This window comes from Sinohyriopsis cumingii, chromosome 2, assembly GCF_028554795.1.
Source record: "Sinohyriopsis cumingii isolate HCF-2022 chromosome 2, ASM2855479v2, whole genome shotgun sequence".
Classification (NCBI taxonomy): Eukaryota; Metazoa; Mollusca; class Bivalvia; order Unionida; family Unionidae; genus Sinohyriopsis; species Sinohyriopsis cumingii.
In genome coordinates this window covers 74,631,833-74,644,582 of record NC_142962.1, presented here as the reverse complement: position 1 = coordinate 74,644,582, position 12,750 = coordinate 74,631,833, and the positions used below count along the sequence as shown (strand labels likewise).

At 34.1% G+C, this 12,750-nt stretch overlaps 1 protein-coding gene across 1 annotated transcript in view; it reads right to left on the bottom strand.

The window, feature by feature from the left end:
• Positions 1 to 4,129: 4,129 nt before the first annotated feature.
• The window catches only part of LOC149805192 (vesicle transport through interaction with t-SNAREs homolog 1B-like), a 30,242-nt gene continuing 21,621 nt past the window's right edge, over positions 4,130 to 12,750 (bottom strand). The window contains exons 6-7 of the mRNA XM_089948322.1: positions 11,316 to 11,377; positions 4,130 to 6,832 (exon numbers count right to left, since the gene is read on the bottom strand). Of these exons, the coding sequence (XP_089804448.1) occupies positions 6,742 to 6,832; positions 11,316 to 11,377 (153 nt within the window). The 3' untranslated portion in view covers positions 4,130 to 6,741. The remainder of the gene's footprint in view (positions 6,833 to 11,315; positions 11,378 to 12,750) is intronic.

Below are 12,750 nucleotides of genomic sequence, written 5' to 3'. Positions count from 1 at the left end.
GGTGTGACCTGACTGGACTATGTGTTTTGGGTCAGGAACTGGGTAGTATACATCAAGAAGACTGATCTGTATACCCAGTATTAGTGGCATAGGTCAAGGCAGTGGAGGCAGTACCTGGTTGGTGTCTGGTGCCAAAGTCCATACTGGCTAACCTGGGAAAAATCATCAAAGAAAGTAATGAGGGGGTCTGTGATGACAGCATTTCTATTAATGACCTAGACGGCCATTGTACCATATTAGTGCTAGCCCAAAAGGTACTGATGAGAAGATATGCACAGTTGTATCAATGTTTGGTGATGCTGGGGCTGGTCGTATGTGAAACTTGTTATGACTGGGTTTGCATAATTTCTTTTGAATGGGTGAGCTTTCAGTCTTATGTGATCTGAATGGCAATAGTCAATAGAGTTGGCATTGGCAACAATGCTAATGGCATCTATATGCTTGTTCATGTTCTTCTTAGTCACTGTTAGTTATTTTCTAGTGACAGTTTTCCATAGACCAGGCTCAACACATCTTGCATATATGGCCTGAACTGCCCCCATACAAATAGGCAGAGTAGTTATCTTCAACCTGCCTGAAGTGATTGCACACCATATATTTAACTTAACCCATTTTGTAGATGGATTTAAATAGATAGAGTAGAACAATGACATGCACAGGGTGAAATCTGAGTGGATTGTGGAGATGTTATGAATAATGAAAATTGTCAAAATGAATTACAGGATTGCTTGCATGACATGTAATCAATTACTTCAATAGAATTCATAAAACAGTAGAGCACTAGGCTGAATTGAAAGAAGTGCCTGAATATAAAGTACTACAGACAATCCGACTGGCAACAGAGATAGTGATGATAAGCTTATTATTTGATGATTTTAAAATAATTACAAATATTTGTCTTCGATGAAGATAAAGTAAGAAATAGAAAAATAGCTAATTATATTTCTCTAGGGCAAAAACTAGTAACTAATGATTGACAGGATTTGGTGCTAATCCCTTTCTTAGCCTTGTCTGGCTTCCATCTTGGTTTGAAGAGCTAGACTGTTTTGTAAAGGATGTGGATGTATGCTTAACCTATTATGATCAAGTAGGAAAAAAGATTAAGAAGAAAAAAATATTGAAGCTTTGCTGATCACTTTATTGGTTTGACTTTTAGGTAGTTTTGAGTTTCCATTGTAACAGATGTAAGAATGTTTTATACTGGGACTTCACAAGTAATTAGAGTAATGCCACATGCTTGAGAGACTGATGCTCAAGTTATTGAAGTTTTACTGAACATGGTAAGAGCAAATTGACAGTAAATCTGAGATAGCTAGGCAAGATAAAAGGAGGCTGAACTGGAACAGTTATTTAAAAATAATGAATGACCTGCTTCATCATGCATTCAGGATATTTATTATCAGCATGAGATTGATTCAATGAAGTACACAATAATCTTTTTCTTCATCTGACAAATGGATCCTTCACCGATTCTTGTCTGTATGTGATATGGTACATGAGAAAGTCATTGATACAATAGTGTGGGATAATAAAGGTTCACTTCCCGAGTTAGAACTTTATAGACAGTAACTCTGCAAGGCCTCATTCCTGATATATTTCTGACCCTCTGGTAAAATCATTTCCCCACCACACCAGTGCATATGATGGATACTATATTATTTATATTTTAATGGGAATAGTTTGAGTCAAGACTAGAGTTACACCCTGCTTTTAAGGTTTTTGGGGGGTTTGTTTAGTTTCCCTGTTTTTACCAAGAAATAAGACATGATCAAGCTTCTTCTCACATGCAAGTAAATTTGTGTTGTAACAAATACATTAAAATAGCCAGTCTGATTTTAAATTGATATACTGTATGTGACAATTATGATTCCAATGCATCTGTATATCAGGTTTATTTAACTCTGGATGACTTCACACTGTTCAAAGACCATTAAATGGCCACATGTTCTGATTAAATTTCAATTTTATGTGGTTCATTTTAGTGCAAATTTTAAATCTGGGACCAAAATTCTTTTGATCTTTATAGCAGAGGAATTTTAGCTTACAGACTTAAAGTTTATTAAAATTTAAAAAGAAAGAGAAACAGTTTCAAGTGGATTTCTGATTACTGTGTTAAGCAATTCCTAATCTTAAACAGTAAAAGTGTCAAGGTCCCTTGCACAAAATTACTATAGGAACAAACCTCCTTGAGGCAGCGACCTGTCTAGAAAGTTATTTTTCATACTAGACTCTCAGATTACAGATTACAACTGGTTTGGCTGATGTTACAATCAAGTACTTTGTCCACCCTTGCACTTCATGTACAGTTCTATATAATGTTACGTATATTTGATTTAACTTATATTTGATTTAATTTAAATGTTTGTTAGTTTAAATTTTTTTATATTCCTTCACATGCTATTGTAATGTAATTTTATTTACTGGATTTTACCTTTTCCAGAAATTAGTTTGATCTGGGTTTTTTTCATAAACACCTAATAATAGAAAATTTGTATCTAATTGCTGACCTAGTTCCTGACCTTGATTCAGAAATCAGTGAGTTGAAGCAAACCTTTTTTATTATTCTTTCTTAGTGTGAGATTCATAGAATGAAATCGAGGCCATACTAGGAGTAAGTGATGCTATGCATGTAAAGCTTCTTTATAGTTCTAGAAACATGATCATGTGACCCTCATACGGGAATCTGTTCTGCATCTTATATTAGTGTATAACCTTCTTCTATAGAGAATTTAGTCAGTTGGGCTATAAACCATTAACACTTAAAGGTGTTCTGTTGTGACCAGTTTGAGTTGAAATTCTATTTTATGGAATTATTCTTTTTCCTGGAAATATTTAAGCACTCATACAGAATTCTTGGACGAAGATGATATTTACTGAAACTTTATTCGGAACTCAAAACTGGAATATTATTTCCAGCAGTTCAACAAGGAACTGTTGCTACTTCAGGACAACACTCACCACAGCATATGTCATTGTCCTCCATCTTGGATTGTTAACAGGACTCAATTCAGATTCATTTAGGACCTTTTAATTTCTAGGACTTCTATTTTTTAATTCATGGATTATTCTTGGATTATGTTTGGATTTGATTCATAGAAATGTCAGGTTTTTTAAAAATTTTTACCTTGTTTTTCTAAGGAATTAAATTATTTGTTAAATTTTAAGAAGTTTGTTGTCTTAACTATTTTCTTGTTACTGTTTTAAAGAGCCAAAACGTAACAAAGAAAATTGGGTTGCTCATCCTTCAGATATATGAATTTTGTCTAAAATATGTAAGAAAACTTTGGGTTTTTTAAAATCTGAATTCCCCAGGTTTTTTTTGTTTGAAATTTTTCAAATTCCAAGTACATGTATTATTTTACATTTTTGAAATCTTTAGTGAAATCAACAGGCTTGTTTTTTTCACAATGTCATCAAAAGTGTAAATCTTTCTTTCAAATCCTACTTAGCAACAATTAGATGTTTTGAAAAAGATGAACTGATTCAACTTGTCAGAAAATATGATCTTTCTGAGGCAAAAGCTTCCTTAATGAAGCAAGAAATAAAAAATATCTTTCTCCAGTATTTGGTGGAAAAGAATGTTTTGGATAAAAGTGCTTTGGTTTCCATCAGTAAGTCTGCATCAGACTCGGACATAAAAGTAAAGGAATTAGAATTAAAATACAAGATGGAATTAGAGTTAAGGAAGCTGGAACTTCAGAAGGATAAAAAAGAAAAATACAGTTGCAATTGGAGAAAGAGAAAGAATAAATGTTATTACAGAAAGAAGAGAAACAAATGCAAATGCAGTTACTGAATGATAAAGATGAAAAATACAATTAGATAAGGAAGAAAGAGTGAAAGAAAGACAAATGGAGTAGCAAAAAGAACAAAGGCAGTTACAGAAAGAGAAACATGTGCAAATGCAAATACAGAAAGAGAAGGAAGAGAAGAAATTTCAGTTTAGAATAAAAGTAATGGCGCTGGCAAGTGAAAAGCACATTCCTATTTTGCATACAAATTCAAGTTTTTATGTCACTAAGAATATTGTGTTGGTCCCTTACCTAAGACCAAGTCAGGTAGTAACCAATAATTGTTGACCATAATGTGTGCAATTCCTTTGAGGAATATTAAATCTAAAACAATAGTAAAAGCTTTGATAAAGTTTATTTTACTCAATTTGGCCTTCCCAAATCTGTCCAAGTTATGTATGAATTAAGGATCCAACAATTCAAATCTTCTGCCTATCACCCTGAGAGCCAAGGGGCTTTAGAAACATTTCATCAGATTTTGAAAAAAAAAATATGATTCGATCCTACTGTTTTAGTATGGGTAAAGAATGGGATGAAGGCATCCATTTACTATTGTTTGCTGTTAGGGAATCTCAAAGACAACTAAAGTGAAGTTTGTTGTGACAAGAATATAATATTGACATCAGGCACATGAAAGGAAAAGATAATATAATAGCATATGCACTTTCCAGTGTATAGAAATGTATTATTTCTTATATGCTTTGTATAATTCATAAGAGTTCTTCTGATGTTATTTTTTAAACCTCATATATGATTAATCTATTGGTAAAAAGAAAGCTTTATTATATATATCTTTCTTTTTCTTTATGGGGAAGTGCTGTTCATATTTGATTTAATTTATATTTGATTTAAGTTAATTGTTTGTTTGTTAGTTTTATTTTTTTATAATTCCATTACATGTTATTGTAATGTAACTTTATTACTGAATTTGACATTTTCCAGAAATTAGTTTGACCTGTTTTTTTCATAAACACCTAATAACAGAAACTTTGTACCTAATTGCTGACCTAGTTCTTGACCTTGATTCAGAAATCATTGAGTTGAAGTAAACAACTTTATATAAAAACAATTATATTATTTTTTGTTAGTGCAAGACTCATAGAATGAAATCGATGCCATACTGGGAGTACATGATGTTATAAATATTGCAAACTTGCTCAGCAAAATTTAATGTTTGACTGAATCTATGAGTCGTGACTGAAAATAAACTGACAATATATTTAAAAAAGATATAATTCAACAATTATCAGAATGAAATCAATACTAAAATGTAGCAATAAATATATTCACCAATAATGAATACACAGTTGATCCATAATGTCACATACATTTACAATGTGTACTCGCTTATAAGTCAAATCCAAATGCAAATTGCATAGACCCAGATCTGCCATCACATAATGTGCCAGCAGATCTAGGTCTGTGCAGTTTGTTAGGAGTAATCCATAGAACAAACAACACAGACCCAGGTCTGCGTTATGCTATGGCAGATCAGCATCTATGTTGTTTGCAATTCAACTCGAGTTATAAGCGAGTAAATATATTTAGATAATTCATGTGCATAAAATTAAATAGAAATATTTATTTTCCCCTCATAGGAAATTTTCATCTATCTGAAATGAAGTAAAATTGCACTAGCAGTACAAAAATGTTGAAATGTGACAGATATAAGCATTGGAATATCTTGTAATACTTTGTAAAAACATTTTTCATTAATAAAACCAGATTATCTCTCTCTCTCACACACACACTCACAAACACACACACATTCACACACACTGAGGCACCAGCAGTTTCTCGTATTTACGCCAAGAGATGATTACAAATATCAAAAGAAGAAAATCCATCAAGAGATTTAGGAAACATTAAGACTTTGTCCAAAATGTTAATGCAAATTTTCCATGGATCTGACAGTAACCCACTTAAAAAGAAACAATGTCACAGAATAAATAACTGTCTTTCCTTTATAATAATATAATAATTCATGCCAAATATGATCAGAATTTATAAAGGAGTTTAGGAAATATATACAAATTAAAATTTGTAACCAGTATCATATTAAATTATTCATGATAATTACAAAACCAGCAGGGAAAAATGACTGGATATGCATGCCATATAAATACCTTCTTATAAGTCAAGTCAAACTGCAAGCTGCACAAACTCAGATCTGCTGTCACATAATGTGCCTGCAGACCTAAGTCTATGCAGTTTGTTTGGAATAATCAGTAGGACATACAGTATAGACCCTGATCTGCTGCCACAATATGTGTTGGCAAATCAGGGTCCATGTTATTTGCAACTGGATTTGACTTGTAAGTGGGTTACTATGGTATTAAAGTTCAAGACAGGTATTTTGTATTTATTATGGCTCTTATAAGAAATGAGCCTTGTACATGCCTTGTCACTCTGCAATGAAAGTACACATCTGCTTCACATGTAATTGTGGAGAAAAAGGTCTTTTAAATGTTGAAATTCTTCAAAAATCCATAAATGCTACTAATGACAGTGCTACTCCGTCTTAGAAATGAATCAATCATTTGGACATCTGCAGCACTCATGCAGCACTCTGCTGTAATTCTGGTTTCAAAAGCCTGTTTTTCCATGCAACAATTTTTCCATATGACTGGTAGCTGTTAGCATCCTAATTAATCTCTTTTCTCGTTGAGGGTATAATCTTTCTTTCTTTGCCACTGTAGGCATTCACAAAATGTTTCAAATTCATTCAATGTATCGTTATAAATAGAAAGTCAACAATTAAAAATTTTTTTTTTCATTACTGATAGAAACAAAGATCTATCAGACATGTGAATGATGAGGAACTATTTGTTATGCAAGATATCTGAAATGAAACTATGAAACTGTGTGATAAAATGGTTTTGGTTTCCAAGACAGAAGATAAGGGAAACAACTTCAGTCACAATTACTCTTTATAAACAGGGTCTATTGGCTAGGCAAAGAATTTATAGTACACCATTCCACCTAATATGCCAAGTTCCAAGAGTATTATCACAATTAAAATCATCTTGTTGGTCATTACCCTGAAAGAGAAAGAAATCACAGCTTAAAGACAAATAACATATACTGTATATTCTCACATGCAAGTCAGTTCCAACTGCAAATAACATAGACCCTGATCTGCCAGCACATTATGTGAAAACAGATTTGGGACTGTACAGTTTGCAATTGGACTTAACTTATATGCAAGTACATATGGTAGGTAAAAAACGGCCATAGTATGAGGCAGTCTCATGGCATTAAAAGAAAGACTTTCAAAAGGTAATGTATTGTTAAATAATCAAAGTAAAATCTTTAAAGGGTATGTGCATCTTTAAACAAGTTAAAAATAAATTACAACCGATTAAGCCTAATGGCCACTGTGATGTAATATTTACACTATATGGCAGATGCAAAACTGGATGATGAGGTTTGAAATTCATCAACAAGACTCCCACATTTGTGGTTATACTTCCCGTTTCCCAATCGGTTAGGGGGAGGGGGGAAAATACTGGAATACTCACAGAACCAACAGTGATTTTTCTGTAACCTGCCTCATTTTAATGAAAATGGCTAAAATATGTTTTTAATCAGGTCTTTTAACTGCTTTTGAGAACTGGTTTTAATTGCAATATGCTTCTATTGTGTATCTTTGTGCTAATGTTACTGTATATTTCTGGTTAAGAATAAATGTCCTATTACCATATTGTCTCATAAGTTTCTTTCCTCAGTAGGATAGTATGTAGGCATTAGTGTTTAGTGGCAAGTTAGCATAATAATTGCTATATGGTGCAAATACACAGCAGATGTTCGACAAATGTAAAATTGAAAAATTGCACAAAATTTGTTTAGTATATTAAGCCCTTTTCAGTAAATGCAAAATCAAAAACTATAAGATACAACATAAAAATTAATGATGATAAAATTCTGTAAAATGTATACAAAATATAAACTGAAGGAATTGTATGGTAAAATAATAATAAAATGGTGAATTCACTTATTTCAATTAAAAATCCTTTGCATCGCACTGCCAATCACTTGCTTTGGAAGTACAACCTACTTGCAGTACCATTTAGGGGTCATCAAACTTAGAATATTTAAGTTTTGACATGTCACATTTAAAGGTATTCTGCATTTGAAATATGAAATGAAAAAGTGAACTGGTCCATGTGCCAGTTCATATATTGAGATCAATTTGTAAATTCCTTTATTCTTTTAAGTTCTTTCACATCATCATCATGGATACTCTTTAGGTAGATTCATCATACTTCAGAGTATTTTTTGAATTAAATAATTTGATGTCATTTTTATCTCATTGTTTATAGAGATATAAACAAAAAAACATCTGTAAACAACACTGGTATATAAAAACATATTTGTAAGCCTGCACTAAAAAAAACCCGTCAAAGTCCACACATTTTTTTATACAAAATTAGCAGTAACTTGTTTCCATTCAACTGGAGATAGTTCCGATTAGGTACTGTGTACAAAATTAACTTTTGCGGATTCAGAAAAATGTAAAACATAAGATAACATGATATAAACCCAATGGGATCTTTGTTATACAATTTTCTCAATGTCAAGGAAAATATCTAACATTGTGAGTATGTGATAATGGAGACACCGAATAACCAATCTTAAGTTCAGTATATGAAAACTGCAATCACTAAATGGGCAGCAAATTTGCTTCTACACCAAAGATTATTTGAAGACTTTAACTTAAAAATTATAATTTGTCAGATTTTTATATATCTTTGTTTTGCTATTTTATTACATTATTATTCTTAAATTGCATCGTTTAAATTTTGTGTCCTTCATTACATCCATGGTTATTGTATAATTAGCTAAAGATGTAAAGAAAGACATCAATAGTATCTCTGTCTTAAAATTTTTGCATTGAGAATATCCAAGCTGGATGTTTTAACATATTAACCTCTGGTGCCGAGTTTAAGTGGCAGGAGGTAGCAGCCTACTGCCAAGCTCTGTAGCGTCAAGGTCATGTATGATACACTAAAGTAGGTGGTATTATATAGAAAGGTAGACAGATGTAGCCCTACAATGATACCAAATAATCTGGAATTTCTAGTTGCATTACAAAATACAGAGGGAAAAACCTCATTTTTTGGACCTGATTTTTTTTCTACCCAAAATGTGCCCATAGTTGGAATCGATTTTGTTTCCAGATTTTTAGACTTTTTGGTCTCAGATCTAAGACAAACTGGTATGAACTGCAGACAGACAGATGAACCTTAGCAAAAAGTAGGACAAGATGGGCATTTGGAATAAAAGAGTGGTCTCAATACGAAAATAATGGAAACAGACTCAACAAGTATGATGATTCCGATAATGTGAACCCAAGGAAGTCACACCAGACTCGGGTTGGTTAAAAATTCCATGTTCAAATGGACAAAATTCTGTGATAGATGGAGTTATGACTTATCTCAGTTCACTAGAAAGCATGGATGACCAAAATGAAAGAGATCATTCCTGCCTTAGGGTAGAATAGAACTTACAATGTGTTCATGGATGATGTTGTTCAGGTATGCCTCTGTTGTAGATACTGTTGATTGGAATTTTTTGTCCACCTTATAAAACAGATGAGCAGATATATGAACAGAAGCAATATTCTTGTTAAGTGCCAGGGGATCAGTGCTGAAGGCGTCTGTTGCCTAAACTATATCTGATTAGGGAAGGAACCAAAAGGGCAATGTCTCTTCTGCCTCATCAAGATCTGCCAATTCTTTAGAGTAGCAGTATGGGGTGGAGGGCATTCTGAACCAGCCAACACCATATAAATGTCCCTGACAGCAGCTTGAAAGCCAAACTTGCAGCTCTGGAGAAGATATACCAGGTGAAGACACAATTCTATTAGTATAAAAATGTCATTCCTTTGCAGACAAGCAGTGAGTATACTTTAGTCTGGCAATACCAGGACTACTGACTGGTTTGCCCTGTGAATGGTCAGCCTGGAAGCTGGCAGTATAGAAGGTGGTCCAGCTATCACTGGTACTGGCCTCTCCAAGGGCCTCACTGAACAGAAAGATTTCTCAGTGAAATCTGTCACAGACAGGGCATGTTTTCAATGTTACAGTTAGACAGATGGATATGTCACTACGATCCCCATAAATCATAGTTGGCTGGACTGATTCAACAAAAAGGTCCCCATGTTGGAATGGCTGGACAGCCAGTGATGGCTCAACAGCTGGCAACAGTGCAGTTCTATTATGCATTGGATCCAATGGAACTGGTACAAACTTCATGCATCCTGCCTTATAGACCCGGAGACCATGCTCTGACATTCCTAACATAATTTGATTGTGGAACATATTCAAAGGAATATGACTATCTCCATGACACTTAAGGTACGTGACAACATATGTTTTTGGCAAGCATAACAAAGATGTGTCTTCTGGGGTCAACACTCATTTGCAGTGCAAGAAAACCAGCCAATATTCTCAGTTGTTGATATGAAGAGTTTTGTTTTTGTCAGTTTTAATGGTAATATTAACCCATTATTGGCTACATCATGCCAAGGAATGGAAGCTAAGTACCTGTCCCAAAGAAACCTGAAGCAGCTGACCGGAACTGTCCTGGCCTGGTATCCAACATATGACCCTTGGCCTGTAAGTCCAACACTCTACTAACTCAACTGCTATGGCTCCCTTTATATAAAAAGAAGATTCCTCACCCAATCACAAGCCTTGAAGGACTAACCACTTGGGCTCTAGATGAGCATCCCAGACTGGATTGAAGTCATCAGTACACAGAAAGAATGAGATTCTTGGGTATGTATTGAAACTCTATCAGAAACCTGATTTGATTTATCCCCCAACTCAAATGGTGATGAAATATGGATGCCAAATGAATCCAGACTAAATGGGGGCTTCCTGCAAGGTGCATAGACTGGGTGAAAAGGTCAAATGCAACACAGAAATGGAGACAGTTGATGGAAAATATGTCACAACACAAAAAAAGGAAGAAAATCATTGAGTGCCCAGAGACATATCAACTGTATCAGGTTAAAAAAACTATAACAAAACAACAATACAAATGATGACATGACTGGGGCATTAGACTAGGACTGTGTTGGGTTTTTGTTCTAGACTTCTAATTACTAACTGGAGGAGGGAAGTTACGTTAGACTGGTGAAAAGCACCAGGAAAAATAAAAGCAATTTTAATACAGTAGAACCTGTCTTGAATAACCACTCCTGCTAAAAATAATAATGGTCTCTCAAGACAAGTGGTTTCTCATAACAGGTCATAACATCTTGTAATTAGTCTCTGAAGAAAGTTTGTCTCTCATAGTGATGGTCTCTCAACACAGGCTTCTGTGCAATAACTTGTAATGTATTACTGCAAAAAAACCCACAAAGATTACAAATCTAATATCATAAAACATGACAGCGAAATGCTTATTATGTAATTCATGTGCTTGTAGAAGCAAGTATAAAATTTATGTATCACATCTTATCACAATAATAAAAGAACATTTTTTTGCATGTGTATTTACAAAGAAAAGAGTTACCTTGTTGCCATAGTTTTTAATATTTTTCTGCTCCTGCCTAAATTGGAGTCTGTATCAACTAACTGTAACAAAACAAAACTGAGATTAATTTTCTTGTATTGCCATTACACATTTATCATGGTTCAGACTGCTATTCAATGCAATTATTTCAAAATGTTGGGGGGAAAATAACTTTATATTCAACTGGTACAATACTTAGTGACAGAAATCACAATTCAAACACAATAACAAAGGTAAAAAGGTTAAAGCCTTAAGTAGTTTCATGACATGAAACAAGAGTCCCTCACAGGGATTCACACTCTTTTGGGCAGCAAGAACATCCCTGAATTCAAGTTAAGATCATTTATAACTTTTTCCTACTGGGCATTGAAATTATTGGATCTTCTTCAGCAATGCCAATAACTTAGCTGCTGTGGTGGACAAACTGGATGCTAGATTGGCATTAATTTCATTTAGATAGAGCCAAGTAAATAATATTAGAAGGCTTTTGGTGAAAACCCCATGATCATCCATTCAGGGGGAGGAGTGACAAGAAGATTTCCAAGACAGCTATCAAGGCAGATGTACTAGATGTACAACTAGCACCATTTTTATTTAGGACCAACTGTACATCATAAGAAAGTTTATTGGTGAAAACCCCATGTTAATATAGCCGTCCATCTGGGAGGAGTAGAGATAATATTTTCAAGATAATCACCATTGTGGCCATAGAGGGTAAGTCATTTTCATTTCAGACCAACTGGACGCCAAAGAAAGATTCAGATGAAAACCCAATGTCAAAACAACTTTCCATTTAAGAGGAGTAGCGACATGAGATCACCATCAAATTAATTTCAGATAACCCAAACAAGATGTCATATCGTTCAGGAGAAGTAATGATAACTTGACAGCTATATTAGACCTCATATCTGCATCATTTTCATCTAAGATCAACTACATATCACATGTCTTTTAGTGCAAACCCCATGTTTACATAACCAATCATTCAATCAGAGTAGCAATAACAAGATTTTCAAGATGCCCACTGCATGGTGGCTATACCAGATGTATGATCATTACCATTTGTATTTATGACCAACTCGACATAATAAGAAGTCTTTAAGTGAAAATCCTATGTTGATATGATCATCCATTCAGAAGGAGTAGCAATAACAAGATTTTCATGATGGTCACTCTGGTGGCCATGTTGGATGTCCAGGAAGCACCACGGTCATACTGGACCAGTTAAACCAGGTGTTGGCAGCCAAAGGCACATATACCAGCTGCTGTGAAAGTTGTAGTTTTGTATTGTATGTACTAAAAACAATGATTACCATAAATTAAATGGATGAACATGACTTGGCATGAAGCACTCTACAATTGAGCAGGCTTGGCACAGCATTTCTAAAAGGTTGCTGAAGCCTGAACTAGACCATGGGATGAATGAGTGTGTAAA